Below are 20365 nucleotides of genomic sequence, written 5' to 3' on the forward strand. Positions count from 1 at the left end.
AAAGACAAAGAGAGAATATTAAAAGCAGCAAGAGAAAAACAGTTAATTACCTACAAGGGAGCACCCATACGACTGTCAGCTGATTTCTCAACAGAAACTATGCAGGCCAGACGGGAGTGGCAAGAAATTTTCAATGTGATGAATAGCAAGAACCTACAACCAAGATTACTCTACCCAGCAAAGCTATCATTCAGAATTGAAGGGCAGATAAAGAGCTTCACAGATAAGAAAAAGCTAAAGGAGTTCATCACCAGCAAACCAGTATTATATGAAATGCTGAAAGGTATTCTTAAAGAAGGTGAAGAAGAAGAAAAAAAGTAAAGAGAAAAATTATGAACAACAAATACATATCTATCAACAAGTGAACCTAAAAATCAAGTGAATTAAAAACCTGAGGAACAGAATAATCTGGTGAATATAATAGAATCAGGGGCATAAAAAGGGAGTGGACTGATAATTCTCAGGGGGAAAGGGTTATGGGGGGCTCAGGAAGACACTGGACAAAAATCATAAACCTATGGATGAGGACAGTGGGGGGGAGGTAAGGGCATAAGGTGGGGTGGGAACTGGGTGGAGGGGAGCTATGGGGGGAAAAAGAGAAACAATTGTAATAATGTGAATAAAGATTTCTTAAAATAAATTTTAAAAAATAAAAAAAAATTATTAAGAATTTAAAAATAAAAAAAATAAAAACAGAGGAAGCAAAATGTCAGACATATCCCAAAGCAATATTTTCACCAATACAGCTACTAGGGCAATGGAAACTAAAGAGAAGATAAACAAATGGGACTGCATCAAAATAAAAAGCTTTTGCACAACGTAAGAAATAATCAACAAAACAACAAGAAAGCCCACTGCACAGGAGAACGTATTTGCCAATGTTATCTCTGATAAGAGTTTAATCTCCAACATTTACAGGGAACTCATACAAGTTACCAGATGCAAATAAACAATCAAATCAAAAAAAATGGGCAATGGACCTAAATAGATACTTTTCAAAAGAGGACATAAGGAAAGCCAAGAGACATATGAAAACATGCTCAAAGTCACTAATTATTCAAGAGATGCAAATCAAAACGTCAATGCAGCCAAAACCGGTTTGGCTCAGTGGATAGAGCGTCAGCCTGCGGACTGAAAGGTCCCAGGTTCGATTCTGGTCAAGGGCATGTAACTTGGTTGCGGGCACATCCCCAGTAGGAGGTGTGCAAGAGGCAACTGATCGATGTTTCTCTCTCATCAATGTTTCTGACTATCTATCCCTCTTCCTTCCTCTCTGTAAAAAATCAATAAAATATATTTTAAAAAAAAAAAAACGTCAATGCAGTACCATCTCACACCTGTCAGAATGGCCATCAATAAATCAACAAATGACAACTGCTGGTGAGGATGCGGAGAAAAAGGAACCCTCGTGCACTGCTGGTGGGAATGCAGACTGGTGCAGCCACTGTGGAAAACAGTATGGCGTTTCCTCAAAAAACTAAAAATGGAACTCCCATTAGACCCAGTGATCCCACTTCTAAGAGTATATCCCATAAAATTAGAAACACCAACCAAAAAGGATATGTGCACTCCTATGTTCATAGCAGCACAATTTACAATAGCTATGATTTTGAAACCACCAAAGTGCCTATCAGCAAATGAGTGGATTAAAAACCTGTGGTAAATCTACACAATGGAATACTATGCTGCTCTTAAAAGGAAGGAACTCCTACCATTTGCAATAGCATGGTAGATCTGGAGAGCATTATGCTAAGCGTAATAAGTCAGTCAGAGAAAGATAAATATCATATGATCTCACTCATTTATGGAATATAATGAACAACATAAACTGATGAACCAGAACAGATCCAGAGACAGAGAAGCTCAAACCTCAGAGGGAAGGTAGGGGAGGGTGGGGGTAAGGGGGAGAGATCATCCAAAGGACTTGTATGCATGCATATAAGCATATCCAATGGACACAGACAACAGGGGGGTGAGTGCAAGAATGGGAGTGGGTGGGTGTGCAATGGGGGGATAAGCACACATATGTAATAACTTAATCTATAAAGAAAAAAAAAGAGCATGATAAAAAAAAAGGAAACCCACTTTAAGGGGGAACATGTTTGGCAATGATACATCTCATCAGGGGTTAATCCCCGAAATATATAAAGTACTCATGCAATCCAACAAAAGAAGACAGTCCTATTAATATATAGGCAGATGACCTGAATATACTTTTCTTCAAATAGCACGTACAAATGGCCAAGATACATGGGAAAATATGCTCAGAATGGCTATCTTCAAAAAATCAAACAACAAGGTTAGGATGCAGAGAAAATGTAGCACTATATCACTCCTGTTTGGAATGCAGATTGGTGCAGCCACTATGGAATACAGTATGTAGTTTATTTTAAAAAAATAAAAATTGAACTTCAGTTTGACACAACAATCCCACTCTGGGAATATTTTATAAAAACGAGAAACACCAACCAGAAAGAATATATGCACTCCTATGTCCATAGCAGCATTATTTACAATAGCTAAGCTCTGGAAACAGCCCAAGTCCTCATCTGTAGATGAATGGATAAGAAATGTGTTCGAAATTTACACAGTGGAATACTATGCAGCTGTAAAAAAAATAGTAATCTGTTTCCCTTTGGGACAGCTTGGATATACCTGGAGACTATTATGCTAAGTGAAAAGAAGCCAGTCAGAGAAAGACATATATCACATGATCTCACTTATTTGTGGGAACCTAATGAACAAAACAAATTAACCAACAAAATAAGACTTGAATCATGGGGGCATGTAATAGAGTGACATACATCCATGTGGGGGTGTGAGGATGAGGAGAGATAAACCAAAGCACTTACATAGTTACTAGAGGCCCGGTGCACAAGTTCATGCATGGGTGGGGTCTGGCCAGCGCACCTCGATTAGGCCTGATAGGGGCTGGGCTGGCTGGTGGGAAGGGCTGCGGGTTGTCCAGCTGCCCCACCCCTGATTGGGGTTGGGGGGGGAGATCGGGGCCACAGTGCACGTCAAAACAAGCAGTTGTTCTGGTCATTCCGGCATTCTGGTCGCTTGGCTTTTATATAGAGAGACTAGAGGCCCGGTGCACGAAATTCATGCATGGGAGGGGGTGTCCCTCAGCCCAGCCTGCACCCTCTCCAATCTGGGACCCCTCGAAGGATGTCCGACTGCCCGTTTAGGCCTGATCCCCATCGGGCCTAAACGTGCAGTCGGACATCCCTCTCACAATCCAGGACTGCTGGCTCCCAACTGCTCGCCTGCCTGCCTTCCTGATTGCCCCTAACTGCTTCTGTCTGCCAGCCTGATAACCCCCTAACCACTCCCCTGCCAGCATGATTGATGCCTAACTGCTCCCCTGCCAGCCTGTTTGCCCCTAACTGCCTTCCCCTACAGGCCTGGTCACCCCTAATTGCCCTCTCCTGCAGGCCTGGTCACCCCTAACTCTCCTCCCCTACAGGCCTGGTCCCCCCCAACTGCTCTCCCCAGCAGGCTTGGGTCTCCCCCAACTGCCCTTCCCTGCAGACCCAGTCACCCCCAACTTCTCTCCTCTGTCGGCCGGGTCACCCCTAACTACCCTACCCAGCAGGGTTGATTGCCACCAACTGCCCTCCCTTGCAGGCCTGGTTCCTCCCAACTGCCCTCCCCTGCTGACCATTTCGTGGTGGCCACTTGTGTCCACATGGGGGCAGGATATTTGACCACATGGGGGCAGCCATCTTGTGCGTTGGAGTGATGGTCAATCTGCATATTACTCTTTTATTAGATAGGATAGAGGCCTGGTGCATGGGTGGGGGCCAACTGGTTTGCCCTGAAAGGTGTCCCAGATCAGGGTGGAGGTTCCCTTGGGGTGTGGGCCAGCCTGGGTGAGGGGCCTGTGGTGGTTTGCAGGCCAGCCACGCCCCCCGGCGACCCAAGCAGAGGCCCTGGGATCTGGGATTTATTTATCTTCTACAATTGAAACTTTGTATCCTGGAGCAAAGCCAAGCCTTCTGCTCGCTCCATGGTGGCAGCCATTTCTGTTGGGATTTATGTATCTTCTATAATTGAAACTTTGTAGCCTTAAGCGGAGGCCAAAGCAGGCCAGGGCTGCAGAAGCTTGGCTTCTTACATCGCTGCAGGCAACCCTAGCCTCCTGCTCTCTCCAGCTATGTGGCTGCCGCCATTTCTGTTGGGATTTATTTATCTTCTATTATTGAAACTTTGTAGCATTGAGTGGAGTCCTGGGCCACAAGGGCAGGCGGAAAGCTTGGCTTCCTCCATTGCCAGGGAATCCCAAGCCTCCCTCCTGCTCTCTGTGGCTGCAGCCATCTTGGTTGGGTTTATTTGCATATTCCCTCCTGATTGGCTGGCGGGCATGGCTTGTGGGTGTGGCTTGTGGGTGTGGTGGAGTGATGGTTAATTTGCATATTACTCTTTTATTAGATAGGATATGCATAGCCAATGTACACAAAGAATCGGGTGGTGAAGACCTGGGGTGGTGGGTAGGGGTGGGGCAGAAGTAAGTAAAGGAGGGAAATTTGGAGACATCTGTAACACTGTCAACAATAAAATGAAATTTAAAAAAAGATATAAGAGAAAAGATAATCTTACCTAATAATAGACAAACATGTAAACTGACTGTACCTCTGCTACACCACCAGCCAATCAGGAGTGATATGCAAATTAACCCAACAAATATGGAGGTTAATTTGCATACACAGTTGCCTAGTGATGGGCGGGATGCTTGCGTCATTGCCATGGCGACAACACAGGCATTCTGCCCCACCCCCTGGTCTCTCAGGGCCTCTGGGCAGCATGGGAAGGCGGAGCTGGAAAGGAAAGAGGTGGCTCCCAGAGCAGAAAGAGGCGGCTCCCAGAGCAGAAAGTGGCAGCTCCAGGGCCTGAGGAGAAAGGGGCTGGGCCAGAGTGGAAAGGTAGTACTGGCAGCCAGGGAAAGGAAAGCCCATTCTAGCACGAATCTTAGTGCATTGGGCTTCTAGTAACAATAATAATACCAAAGCAATAAAAAAGAATAAAATAATGGGGAAAAAAAAACAAAAAATACCAACAAAGTGAAGTTCATCTAGGCAGATTTTAGTGCCTGCTAGGTTTTCCCTTGAGATCCTTTTCCTATGTTGTCTGAGGCTATTTTGTACCCTGATTTCGGGCCTCTTAGGAGGTACCTTTGTGCTAGCCAATTTCAGAAGCTGTCTATGTTTGGCTCTCTGCACCCTGTTCGAAAGTTCAAGAGATCCACAGGAAATAGTCCAGATACACAGCCATCATTGGCCAGGCGTAATCCCTTGTAGGCAGGCTGTTGGGGTCTGCTGGAAGCCAGGAGCTTCTATCAGTCCTCTTGTGAGAGGAAAGCAGCACCAGCCAGGTTCCAGGGAATGTGGAGGGAATGGCCCCACCCAAAGCCAGCCACTGATGCTCCCTGAGACTGCTGACTCCTCAGCAGGGTCGACATGCACTGTGGGGTGTGCTGGATACCAGAGGGTGGTTTGAGCTGGATTCCTTAGGTGGGGCAAACTGTATCCCAGGTTTTTTGTCTTTCTCCAAGGCTTCTGCTTTAATGAGTGGCTTGTGACTCTTGGAGAAAAATGGCTTTAGCAATATCAGGGGGGATTAGTCAGCACAGGTATCCCGGCTGCAGCCCTACCACCTCTCTCTCCAATGCCTCCTACTCTAGACACCCTTCTGGCAACTCCAGTCCACACTGTCGTCTCCCTGCCGAAGCCCAGGGTGAATGGCTGAGAACTAAAATAGTGTGCTCTAGCCCTTGAAAAAATAAAGTAGCTTTATCTTGGGCAGGCTCAGCCTCTCCCTGGTGGATAGAAGCCCTGCCACCTTTCACCACTGGATGCTGTGCGAGAAGCTATTCTGGGCTTTGGCACTCTGGGCTGGAGAACCCAGCCTGCGTTTCAGGCCTCACTCCTCTCTGGGAATCGCCTACAGCTGAGATATCCCTCTATCCTCCAGGGGTGAGAGCTGGACCCTGCCCTTCCTCCCAGTTTCAAGGTGGTTTCTGCCCTTCATTGTTTAAAAATCTCCTCTTCAGCTAGTCTTCTGTTGGTAATTCAGGGTGAATGTTCCCTAATTCATTTGTATTTTCAAATTTAGTTCTGTGAGGAGGTGTGAGAAAGATCCACCTATTCTGCTGCTGTCTTGAAAAACTTCTAAAAGGTATTTTATACTTTATTTGCTTCATTCTCCCCCTAAAAAATGGGAACTAGCTTGAGATGGTACAGAGTAATTAAACAAGCTTTCAAGTTAGATCTGGGTAGGAATACAGTCTGTAACTCACTGGCTTTGTGGGATTAGGCAAGCTACTTCTCTGAGCCTCAGTTATGTGAAAAGTAGTAATGATGATAGTACTTAATTTCTTGTGTGAAGATGAGAGAGAGTATATATAAAATTTGTAGTATATTGTCAAGTACTTATTAGCTTCCCAATGTGAGTTTGTGGGTGTTCATGACCATTGTACATCAGTATATTCCAGTTTCAACCATATTGTTTAGCCTATTTTCTCTATTCACCAGCTTTTAATTTTTTATTTATTATTGATTTCAGAGAGGAAAGGAAAGTAAGTGAGAAATAGAAACATCAATGATGAGAGAGAATCATTGATAAGCTGCCTCCTACACGCCCCACACTGAGGATTGAGCCTACTACCCCAGCATGTGCCCTAACCAGGAATTGAACCATGACCTGATAGTTCATAGGTCGATGCTCAAACACTGAGTCATGCTGGCCAGGCCACCAACTTTTAATTTTTAATTGCTTTTACTACTTTTATATTCTTCATCTGAGTAATGGTTTATTCTCTTATCCCACTGATAATTTGTCCTCTTGACCTTGGATCTTTTATATCTCTCCTGAGAGGTATGACGACAAATCGTTGCATATAACAATAAGCAGATAGAGATAGTCCCTGGCTAATTTAACATTAGAAAATATGTGGCCAACTGTGTTGAACAGTATGGAGTTTCCTCAAAAAACTAAAAATGGAACTCCCATTTGACCCAGTAATCCCACTTTTATGAATATATCCCAAGAAACTAGAAACACCAATCAGAAAGGATATATGCACCCCTATGTTCAAAGCAGCACAATTCACCATAGCTAAGATTTGGAAACAGCCTAAATGCCCATCAGCAGGTGAGTGGATTAGAAAACTATGGTACATCTACACAATGGAATACTACGCTGCTATAAAAAAGAAAGAATTCTTACCATTTGCAGCAACATGGATGGAACTGGAGAGCATTATGCTAAGTGAAATAAGCCAGTCAATGAAAGAAAAATACCACATGATCTCACTCATTTATGGAAAATAAAGAACATTATAATCTGATGAACAAAAGATAGATTCAGAGGCAGTAAAGCATTGAACAGACTGTCAAATTACAGCAAGAAGGCTGGGGAGTGTTGGGGAGGGGGGGAAGGGATCAACCAAAGGACTTGTATGCATGCATATAAGCATAACCAATGGACACAAGACACTGGGGGGGTGGGATGAGGGCATGCGACAAGGGTTAGGGGAGGCTGGGGGAAGGTCAATGGGGGAAAATAAGGAGATATATGTACTACTATATATAATACTTTAAACAATAAAAAAAATATGTGGCCATATAACTTTTAGGATACAAAAAGCCCTTTGGTGTGAGATTTTGACCCCATTGTCTAGAACAGTGGTCGGCAAACTCATTAGTCAACAGAGCCAAATATCAACAGTACAATGATTGAAATTTCTTTTGAGAGCCGAAAACTGACTTCTGTGCATGGGCCACGAAGTTTCAATCGCACTGTACATGCGCGCCCGCATGTGGTATTTTGTGGAAGAGCCACACTCAAGGGGCCAAAGAGCCGCATGTGGCTCACGAGCCGCAGTTTGCCAACCGCTGGTCTAGAATGTTCTACCTTCCTATCTTGATCATTTAGAATAATTCACTTAAAGCAGCAGTTCAGATTTAGAATTGTTTTTATATGAATTAATCATAAATGTCTTCTTCAATTGAAAAAAATTGCTATGATAAAAGCTTCTTGAATGATAATGTGTTTGTGGAAAGATGGCAAATTTAATATTAAAATTAAAGAGAATGTGAATTTAAACATTTCCCATGGAGAACTTGTTCTTTTTGTTTTCCTTTGCCAGTGGAAATGGGGTCCTTGCCGTGTTGCAAGGAAAGCATTTCAGGAATCAAGCATGGGAGGATATGGTGTAGTTCAAAGGTTTATTAGAGCTGGAGGAAACACAAAGGACTGTCCTGTGTTCATCCTGCTGTGGAAAAAGTCCAGCCTTGTCTTTATCAGGCCTAGAGATAGTGTCAGTGTCCAGAAATTCTGTGCCATTGGTTCAGTCCAGTTCAGTCCTTGTCCTCATCCAGCTAGCATTGTCTGTATTCCTGGCTGCACTCCAGCTGGGTAACACTGCATTGTGGTACCTGGGCTGTGCTTGGAGTCCACACCACTGAGAATGCAAGAACAAAAGGGGTGAGTGTGTGTTACTGAGGGAGGGAGGGGGGGGATTAACACCCCTTTCTCCCTATGGGGGTAAGGGGTGTTAATCCCCTTGGTGGGGCAATGTTGCAATCCTCTGGGGGTCCTATGAATGCTGCAGCTTCCTAGCAAAACAGGCTTATTTATATGATTCAGCTCCCTAGTTTATTATGCTAAATAATGTCTGATTTCTTTTTGTTCACTTCCTTTATTAATATCTAGCTACCTACTCTAACACCTTGATGCTGTTTGCATGTGTTGTCTGGGCAGTTGCATCCAGCTTTATTCTGGTTTAGTTTTTTAAAAGTTTGAATTACAAGTTCAAAAAACTCTAGAAAAAATAAATAATCAAAAAAGTGTGTCACAGAAGAGTTCCCAGGCATAAGAATTATCTGTTTTTCAAATAGGTTAGTTGTATGTGCATGAGGAATTCAGAATATTTCTTCACACCTCTTTATTTCTTTCCAAGCCTTCTAAAACTAAAAACTCTGCCAACCCCAAAGTACAATTTTTAAACTAGAGGAGTAAGAATTTCAAGCTATTTTGTATGCTTGCACATAGCTTGAATGATCTGGACATGAGCTATTCTTAAAGATATTCATTCTTTTCAGGTGACCATTTTTGTGGCACATATTGCAATGATTTTATATTTTATCCTAGTGTGCATTATTTAAAGTGCACAAAATTTCTCATATATTGGATAAGGCATTAATGATACTGTGATGTCTTTCTTAGTTTAGTGCTTGGTGATGAAAAAAAAACCAAAAGGAATTCTGAAAGTCTGATTTTTAATATATTTTTATTGATTACAGAGAGGAAGGGAGAGGGAGAGAGAGATGATGAGAGAGAATCATTGATCAGCTACCTCCTGCACGTCTCCCACTGGGGATCGAGCCCACAACCTGGGCATATGCCCCCACCCGTAATCGAACCTGGGACACTTCAGTCCACAGGCCGACGCTCTATCCACTGAGCCAGGTAAAGCATGAAAGTCTGATTTTTAAAAGTTACATGTTGGTAACATTAGTTTTATTCATTTTCTTTTTAATGAGATAATTTTTCCCCAGTAGGAACTATTTCATTTGTGTATGTTATTTTAGATTAAATGCTTCTATGATAACTGGCGGGGAAGAGCTGAAAAGAATTTATATTAATCAGAAGATAAATTTTTTAAAAAGTCTGAATTCCAGATTTACCAGACTATGTAAAAAATATGTAAAATGAATAAATGCAGTAGCTAAACTAGAAAAATCTACCTTTTACAAAATCTGTCTTTCAGCATGAATGGGATTCTACATAGCTTTTATGCCTCAACTAAGCAAAATTGTATAGAGTGAGTTCTGAAACCTAAAAAACCATTTTGACAAGCTTTGTGGTTCAATATCAATTTTGTGCTCATTATGTGTTAATGCTTTAAATATAAATAAAACATAATCTTTTATATTAAGTGCCAAAAAGATTCTTTCCACCATTTCACTACAGATAAGTCCTCCTGTCATATTAAGATATTATCAAGCAGGTATATAGGCACAGATTCTGTTGACCAGAAAATGAAAGATCTTTGGGATTTTAGAAAAGAAATAAAAGCTCTGATCCTCAGCTTGAAACAATTAAATGGTGTTATGGCGAGATTAGTGTGCAGTGCTGGGAACCATAAGCCATAATATTGACGTTTACTTTTGTGATTCTGTATAACAAGTGATTGATAGGGTTGTGTCCCCCTGAATGAAGGAAACAATCACTTCTGCTGGGTTTAACTTGGATTTTCTTCTGTCTGCAGTGTCCCCTGTACCCTGTTATAAAATATTATGACTCCTTTTCCACCTTTATGATGTGGTTTTCTGTTTTCTTTGCAAGAAGGTCAAAAAGAATTAAATGTGACTTTACATCTTGCCATTTGGCTAGAAAATGAAGTGCATCCATATATCCTTTTTACTAGAGATACTCAATTATATGGAAGTAAATGAGTAATATTTTATTAACTCTGATTCTACACAGTTAACATTTTTTTTCACATTGTTTGAATTCAGTAGTTAACCAGTTCTCATTTCCTATACTTTTATATGTTTTACTTTTTTTATTATTACTAAATAGATTTTTTCAAAAACAATCCTGTCCTCTTTTAAAGTCAAAATGCAGATTTTAATTTATTGTTTGAAATTTTAGTAAGTTATTTTTAATATATTTATTTTATGACTTTAAAAAAATCTGATGGTTGAGATTAAAAATGGCAGCAGAGTACTAGTAGGAGAATGCTGCACAGACATGCTCCCAGGAACAAGCTGGAATTACAACTGAAATACGGAAAGGCTTCATGAATAATTAATGGAAAATTCACAGGAAAGAACCTTGATACCCAAAACCAAAGGTGGAGACCACATAGAGGATGGTAGGAGGGGAAGAGGTGCAAAAGGACTGGCCAGGCACCCACAGATGGCAACTGAAGTCCCAGAAAGATATCTCAGCTGTGGGGCGGGGGGAGGGTGCCACTGAGAACTCTGGGATCTCATCCCAAAGCTGGGCTCCCCAGGAGAGAGCACCAAACTGAGGAGGGTACCCACATAACATCTAGCTGTGAAAAGCAGTGGGGTGCTGTCTGCCAGGGAGTGGCAGCTGAAAGTTTGGGCACCCTCCTAAAGGGCCAATGCACAAAAATGCCCTGTGGAGCCACCCACCTTGTGCTCTGGCAGAGGGAGTGTGAAGTGGACTGGAGCTGTGAGAGCAGAACCCAGGACTGGGGACTCGGGGGATAGACCTCAGAAGGCAGACACCCCAAGTTTTTTGGGCTGAGTCATTCCCTCACACAGCAGAGGACATCTTTCCCACACAGACATCTGCCTTGCCTTGGTGGGGAAGACAGTCGACACACCCTATTGGAAAACCCCTAGCCCTGAGGCCACTTAAGAGATTAAAAGTAGCAATTAGCCTCCAGGCAGAAGCAACTGCCCCACCCTGTTGAAAAAAAACTCTGGTCACACCTGAGGACGATTTCCTGGGGGCAATTCAAGTTGGAATCCTATTAGTCTGTAGACAGATGTGGTCTCTGGAGGCTTTGAGTCTTTGCCTGATCCAATTAGTCAGAAATAGCCTTTAACACTGTCCTGCACTAGAGATTGAGAGGTGTAGAGGATCTACCTAATACATAATCACAAACCCAAACAGACAACCAAAATGAGGAAACAAAGAAACAACACCCAAATGAAAGAACTAGCGAATTCTCAAGAAGAAGAGATAAATGAAGCAGAGGTAAGAAATTTATCTGAAACACAGTCCAGAGTAATGATGTTAAAAATACTGAACAGTATGGAAAAATATATAGTAACTATGAAAAAATAACAGTCTAAGATAAGAATGACAACACAAATAAAGAACACATTGGAAGTAATACACAGCAGATTAGGGGAAGCTGCAGATCAAATCAGTGAATTAGAACCCAGAGTTGAAAATATCACTCAATTAGAGAATCAAAAAGAAAAAAAAAACAATTTAAAAACAGGAGGACAGCTTAAAGGAGCTGTGGGACAATGTGAAATGTAACAATGTTAGAATAGTAGGTGTGCCAGAAGAGGCAGAAAGGGAGAAAGGAGTAGAGAAGGTGTTTGAAAAAATAATGGTAAAAAACTTCCCTAACCTGGTAAAGGAAAGTCACACCAGTTCAGGAGGCACAAAGAACCCCAAACAAGAAGAACCCAAACCAACCCACACCCAGACACATCATAATTAAAATGCCAAAAATTAAAGACAAAGAATCTTAAAAGGCAGCAAGAGAAAAGAAAACTGTTACCTACAAAGGAGTTCCCATATGGCTGACACCTGATTTCTCATCAGAAACTCTACAGGCCAGAATTGAATGGCATGAAGTACTCAAGGTAATGGAAAGCAAGGATATGAGACCAAGATTAGTATATCCAGCAAAGCTATCATTCAAAATAAACAGTCAAATAAAGAGCTTCCCCCCCCCCCCCAAAAAAAAAGGCTAAAATGTTGTGGAGTGAACGCGAGTAAAGACCACTGGAGTCCAGACCAAATTAAAATTTAGGGAGCCTTTATTAGCCGGCCGGCCAGGCGACTGCTCTGCCATTCTCCATGCAGGGGGGAGTCCAGAGAGCAGCCCCCACCTTTTGTGCAAGACCACTTTTAAGCACATTAACCACATCCTGTTTTTGCAGAGTAAGTAACCCAAGACAAAACAGTTTTTCCTAAGCAACGTCAGGATCATGCCATTGACGACCATGTTATTCACAGGGTCATCCTGTTCTTCAGAAAGCTGACATTGTTCTATGAAAGAAGGCCTACGTGCTGGGAAGGAGCCATGAGACTGTATCTCAAGGCCTGGCCTGGTGTCAGCACTGACAACTCTATCTGGGGCATAGTCCACGGCCTCTCTGGAATGGTAGTAGTAAGCATGCTCAAAAATTCCCACTCTCTAACAAAGGAGTTCATTACCACCAAGCCAGCATTACAAGAAATGCTAAAGGGATTGCTGTAAGGGATTGCTGAGAAGAAACAGATAGAGAAAACTAGCCATACAGAATTAAAATGGTTATAAATAAGTACCTCTCAATAATAACCCTAAATGTAAATGGATACAAAAACATGACCCAACTATATGCTGTCTACAAGAGGCCCACCTTGAAACAAAAGACACACACAGAATGAAAGTGAAGGGATAGAAAAAAATACTCTATGCAAATGGAAAAAAAGCTGGAGTAGCAATACTCATATCTGACAAAATAGACTTTAAAAGCATCATGCTAAGCAAAATAACCCAGTTGGAGAAAGATAAATATCATATGATCTCACTCATTTGTGGAATATAATGAACAACATAAACAGATGAACAAAAATAGAGCCAGAGGGAAAATATATTCTAGAATATAATAAAAGTAATCCTGTTATTTGCAGATTTTTAATACTTTTATATCACAACTTTTGTGATATCATACTATGTTAGTACAGTTTGGGTAATATTATTATACTTAAAATCCTTTTATTCTTGAAATATTAATGTTTATTGTATGTAATATTATATGTAAGATCATTTTTCTTGAATAATTGGTGTTTCTTGCATGTAACATTATATTTACAATTGTTTTCCTTGAGATATTAATGTTTATTGCATGTAACATTATATTTAAGATAATTTTTCTTGAAATATTAAGGTTTATTGCATGTAACATTATTATATTTAAAATCGTGTTACTTGAAATAAAAAAAAAACTGAAAAAAAATCTGATGGTTGCCAGAATAGAGTAGGATGAAGGGATGGGTGAAAAAGGTGAAGGGAAATGTAATCAATAATAGTGTGATAACTTTGCATGATGACAGATGGTTACTAGACTTAATGTGGTTGGTGATCACATTGTAAAGTATATGAATGTCAAATCGCTATGTTGTACACCTGAAACTAATATAATATTGTATGCCAAGTATACTTAAAATTTTAAATATCCTAATACTCATTTTTAGTAATGTGAGAATTTAGTAACGTGAGGATAGTTTTTAATTTGACCATGGTAAGAGAGTATAAATTGACACTAGTATGTGTTAAAAGTGGAAAGTATTGGCGAGGAAGAAGGAAAATTGCCACATTTTATAAATATTTTTTATTAATTCACTACCAGAAGCATGTAATGAAAGACAAATTTTTTTATACCTTAAATTAAAATTTTACTTTTTAAAAAATGTATTTTATTGATTTCAGAGAGAAATGGAGAGGCAGAGAGAGATAAAAAAAAAAATCCATGATGAGAGAGAATCATCAACTAACTGCCTACTTCATGCCCCACCTTGAGGACTGAGCCCGCAAACTGGGCATGTGCCATGACCGGGAATCGAACGGTAACCTCCTGGTTCATAGGTCAATGCTCACCCACTGAGCCACACCAGCTGGCCAGGCTAAAATTTTACTTTTTAAATAAAAATTTAAATTATAATTACAAGCACTTAAATTTTAAATGGAAATGAGGCAGGATAGTAAGAAGTTAGAAAAATTATTTGGCAAGCAGAATGGGGTAACTGAGACAGCTGATGCAAACTGGCCCCGTCCAGCACCCTGACTCACCTGCCTCCTTCTCCCTTGCACATCCACTCCCTTAAGCATTAAGCCCTCAGGATAATGAGGTTCTGATCGGCATCAAATAATCTTAGGAAAAAAGGATCTGGTCTGTTGACCACAGAGACAGGGTTTTGGTCATACTAGAGATAACATCTAGGCCTCAGTTGTGTTTCAGCTCCAAGCCCAGCAAAACAGCAAAAACAGATGAAGCAATGCCATGGCTGACATCAGGACTAGATGCAATAACTAATGACTCCCTGCCATGGTGCCAACCAATCAGTAGATACCACAGCCCTGAAAGAACATACCTGGAAAACTGATGGATATTCTATTGAGATCCTGCCCTGAGACCTCCCCTAAAATTCCCACCTTTAGAAAACAGATAAAAACCCTTAAGACAGGACCCAGTGCATGTTTTCTCTCTAAAACACTCATGCACTTTCTTCAGGGGTGTATCTTTCCATTATTTCTCCTGAACTGTAAGGGTCCCCATGAGACATAAAACCAGGGGAGCAGCAGGCAGTGGCAGCTTATCCCTGGCTAACCACCTGAACCTGTCTCCAAAGGCCCTCTTTTGCCTCTATAACTTGTTTTCTGAGTCCATGTATCCCAACTGGCTCATTTCTTCTATCTCTGTGACTTTCTAAAAGGCCAAGGCAACTCTCTGAGGAGCCCACTTGAATCTTCTCTTCGAGTGTACTTTCACTTTGTATACTAAATAAACTCTCTTGTGCTAGAGTTTTTGGCTCTGAATTCTTTCTTTGCCAAACTCAAGAACTGAGAGCCAACATTTCTGATAACAGAATGATTTAATAATTTTATGATTTACATGAGTTTATATCAAAATTCATCACTTTTTAAAAATGTGTTCATGTTTCTGGATACACAGTTTTAGAGAACAGATAGTAATATTATATTACAGATTAGAGCTAAATATATCAATATATTTTGTTATTTAACTTCTACTAGTATTTGGTTTCTCAGGTGTTCATTGGGGGAAAAAAGAACTTGAATATCACTGTTTGGGAGGTAAATCTTAGGATAGCAACTTGGTACCTTGTTTTTAAAAAGAACATCTTTTGGGAACATTTTGTTTCCTGACATGCCATCAGTTTGGTTCAAATAAATGTAAATTCTTATAATAATTGCTTTAAAATAAAATAAATAAAATAAAAAGGATATCTTTTTTGCTCTGACAAATTTAAGTAATGATGAGCATTGAATTTGACTTCAAAATATAGCAGATTATCCTTTTGTTTATAATTAAATGTGCAGCAAAGCTGTTTGGGTGAAACTTCATGCAAAATCTCCAAATCTAGCCAGAGATATGATTCACTGTCTTCCATTTTCAAAGCATTACAGTCAGAAGGTTCTTTCTAAGGTATAATTTTCATTTCCTGTGAGGTTATAAAACAAGACTATTATTCTCATTTTATATAGCTGGGAAACTAAAACTCAGAAAAATTAAATGGATTTGCCTAGGATTTGTTGTAGCCAATAAGTTACTAGAATTCAGATCTTGATTATTTTGTCTAATGTGTTTAGCCTGCTAGTGTTTATATTTTCAGTTATAATCCATGGTTCTCTCAATTTATTTTCATATTTACCTTGAAAATTTAGTCAATTAATTGGAATTCTTTTTACTCATTAATTGTATTTAGATCATATTGCTAACCATATAGACGGAGAACAAAATTAGTTTACTTTCACCATGTTAATACAGTTTTGAGCCTCATAATTTCACCACTGTTGTTAGTTAATATATTAGGAAGAAAAAATGACATGAATGATTCTAATAAAGCTAATGTAATTACTTAATGTTTTAATCATGATGGTGCTGAGTTCTGTGATCATGTATCTTTCTAACATCTGTTAATAGGTATGTATTTTTAGTGTTGATTAAAAGACAAAAATTTAATTCATTGATTCCTCTAGTTTAATGTTTAATTAGAATTGTAAAGGTACATATTTTGATAACAAACATGCTAATTGGGGTTTTATTTTACAGCAGCTTCTTTTTCCTAACAGTTTCATAAGTGTTACTTGCATAGCCAGGTGCTGGGTTTTTCCCTCATAGATATTAGCCTGCCAGCTTTCTAAATCAAAGGGAATAATTTTGTGATTCAGAAACATGATTTCACTGAAATCAAACCATATTTAGTGTACTTTTGAACCCCAAGCAGAATTTTCAATATAAATCTAATTATGCGTCTCATGCCTTTGAACTAACTTTGTTATGGTTTACAAAGAAGCACAAGCAGCCACTTCCAGGAATGGAGGTAGTAATTACAAATATTAAATTTGTATAATGACTTTTCAACTTTCAAAATTTACAGCAATCATGAGTCCATTTTATGCTGAATACTAAGACCATATCTTGAGTGTATTAACCTCATAGTGTTTTGTAAATGTAGCTTTTACCTACAAATAATGGAAATAATGGCAAATGTTAAAATTATGTTGCAAATTTGCCAGGCAGAAAAGGTTTGACAGTTGTCTTTTTTTTAAATACATTTTTATTTATTTCAGAGAGGAAGGAAGAGGGAGAAGGGGATAGAAACATCAATGATGAGAGAGAATCATTGATTGGCTGCCTCCTGCATGCCCCACACTGGGGATCGAGCCTGCAAGCTGGGCATGTGCCCTGACCAGGAATCGAACCATGGCCTCCTGGTTCATAGGTCGACACTCAACCACTGAACCACACCAGCTGGGCAACAGTTGTCTTTTTTAAAAGTAATCCAAGCCTGGCCAGTGTGGTTCAGTGGTCAGGTGTCGACCCCTGCACCAAGAGGTTGCTGGCTCGATCCCCAGTAAGGGGGCATGCAGGAAGCAGTTGATCGAGGTTTCTATCTCTCTCTCCCTTCCTCTTTCTCTAAAAATCAGTACAAATATTTTTAATCCTATATAATAAAAGGCTAATATGCAAATCGACCGCGAACTGTGAAACCAGTTGCTATGACACGCACTGACCACCAAGGGGAAGACGCACAACACAGGAGCTGCCCCCTGGTGGTCAGCCAGAAGCCGGGCTCATGGCTGGCAAGCGCAGCTGCAGTGGCCAGAGCCTCTCCCACTGAGGCAACACTAAGGATGTCCAACTGGGAGAGGGTGCAGGTCGGGATGAGAGACCCCTCTCCCCCAAGTGCACGAATTTACCAGGCCTCTAGTAAATAAATAAAAATAAAAGTAATCCAGGAATATTGCCAAAGTCTAATTTTAATTTCATTTCCTCTAGTAGTATATAGGTTCATATTATACTTCTAATCTTACTCAACTTCTGGTCAGAGTGACTGGGAACTATAAATAATATTGCCTTAATATTGAGAATATTTGGTAAGATGACTGCTTGATGGTTATTCTTTTTACTGTTGTCAATTTTACTGTTGTCACTTTTTTTGTTGGTAATATGAGAAGGTTGTTTTTAAACATCAAAATGAATTCTGTAAACATGAAATTATATATATTTTTCTTTCTAATGTCATCCAGGAATATGTAATATGTTTTTATTGGGGAAGGTAAGGAGAGGGGAAGATATAGAAACATTAATGATAAGAGAGAATCATTGATCCTGTACCCAGGCATGTGCCCTGACCGGGAGTGAGCGTGACCTCCTGGTTCATAGGTCGATGTTCAACCACTGAGCCATGCCGGCCAGTCAAGAGAGGAAATATATTTAAACGTGTATTTCCTTAAAGTACTTGTAATAAGACAAACATTTTCTTTAGGTTTAGAGATAAATAGTGGAAAGTTGCCCACAAACTGTTAAAGATTATGCTCTTGTTGTAGGTGGCCCCAGAAGAATTTAAGACCAGCATTGGCCGTGTGAATGCGTGTTTGAAAAAGGCTCTCCCGGTCAATGTGAAATGGCTGCTGTGTGGTTGTCTCTGCTGTTGTTGTACTCTGGGTTGCAGCCTGTGGCCTGTTATTTGTCTCAACAAAAGAGTGAGTAACCATTTTATTTTATAATAATGGCAAGAACTAATATTTTTAAACACTATGTGCCACTTATTTAATTCTCATAACAATGCTATCCTCATTCTAGAGATAAACTCAGGGACAGAGAGATTCAATTTGTCCAGCCTTTATCAATGCTTTATCACTTAATATGAATCCATCATTTGAAATAAGTGCAATGTTAGTGGAGTACTTAAGTAAATATCAATGTAATTGGGCTACTTATTCTTTTTACAAAACTCAAAGCTGTGATTTAAAGTATATGCAAAGTATATTTAAAGTATATGGGAGAGATTCTTCTGATTTGAAGAAAGGCAGAAGTGAGAACAAACTACAAAATTTGTGGGGGGCCAGAATCCTGCTTAGTTTGAAACATGTTGAAACAACATTCTAACATGACATTACTAGTTATGTCACAAATTTAAGTCTACTAACTTAATATCATCTTCTTTAAAATTTTATTATAGTCTTTGAATGCTCCCCCCCCCCCGCCTCTGCCACAGTGGAAAGATATCTTTAAACTTTTTAATTTATGCCAGTGAGGAAAAATAATTCATTTTACCTAAATTTCTTTTTCCTATACCACGTTGATGATTTTATTTAAACTTTTAAATAATGTGTAACCTGCTGAACCACATCCAAAAATCACAGCATCTTGCGGGGATATAATTAGTGGTGCAGTTGTTTCATAAAGGCCAACAAATTCTGAAGAAGTAATTGTCTATTCCTTTCCATCTTTCTCCTGCCCTCCTTAAAGTCTTATTTATTTATTTATTTATTTATTTATTTATTTATTTATTTTAATCCTCACCTGAGGATATTTTTCCCATTGATTTTTAGAGAAAGAGTGGGGGAGAGAGGAAGGGAAAGAGGGAGGGAGGGAGGCAGGGAGGGAGAAACATTGATGTGAGAGTGAGAAACACATCGATTGGTTGCCTCCCACACATGTCCTGACTGAGTGGAGGACCCAACCTGCAACCTAGATATGTGCCCTTGACTGGGAATCGAACAGACCTTTTGGTGTGTGGCCAACATTCTAACTATTGATTCTCTTGGTAACTATCAGTAGGTCAGAGCTTTATTTTTTAAAATATATTTTTATTGATTTCAGAGAGGAAGGGAGAAGGAGAGAGAGAGAGATAGAAACATCAATGATGAGAGAGAATCATTGATCAGCTGCCTCCTGCACACCCCACACTGGGGATCGAGCCCGCAATCTGGTCATGTGCCCTGACCAGGAATCAAACCATGACCTGGTTCATAGGTCATTGCTCAACCACTGAGCCACGCCAGCTGAGCTAGAGCTTTACTTTAAATAGAGCCTTGTTTATTGTCAAAGCATGTACAGTATTTTCAAATGGCTTTCTATAAGTTAAAAAATGACAGCATACATTTATTTCCCAAGTTGTCATATCTTCTAAAAGTTACAAATCAATAGCTCCTATCTACCCCCATTATTTTTAAAGCTTCAATGTGCATTTATTATATTTGGATTTTTCATCACACAAATATATTCAATTTCAATTACTTAAGAACAGATTTTTTTTTGTTTAAACATTATCCACTATATATCTTTTTTTCTGGTGAACTGTTTACTCTCTGCCTGTATATTTACACCTTCACCACAGGACCTGAAATAAAGAGAAGCAATTTCCTTAATTATGTGATTTTACTATGAGCACTTCTGATAAATATTCGATGGAAGATGAGATTGATACTGATGCTGTGATTTCTTCCTATTCCGCATTACTTTGGTTCATAAAGAATTCACAATTTCAAAAAAAAAAGTTTATATTTGCAAACTGTCATCCTGTGGACCAAATTTAGCCAACTCTATATTTTTTTAAACACTCCATC

The 20365-nt window shown here is 39.7% G+C and overlaps 1 protein-coding gene across 1 annotated transcript in view; it reads left to right on the forward strand.

The window, feature by feature from the left end:
• The window catches only part of CHIC1 (cysteine rich hydrophobic domain 1), a 158280-nt gene that overhangs the window by 59767 nt on the left and 78148 nt on the right, over positions 1-20365 (forward strand). The window contains exon 3 of the mRNA XM_080653250.1: positions 18341-18496. Within this exon, the coding sequence (XP_080509376.1) occupies positions 18341-18496 (156 nt within the window). The remainder of the gene's footprint in view (positions 1-18340; positions 18497-20365) is intronic.

The sequence above is a fragment of the Plecotus auritus genome (assembly GCF_963455305.1).
Source record: "Plecotus auritus genome assembly, chromosome: X".
Classification (NCBI taxonomy): domain Eukaryota; kingdom Metazoa; phylum Chordata; class Mammalia; order Chiroptera; family Vespertilionidae; genus Plecotus; species Plecotus auritus.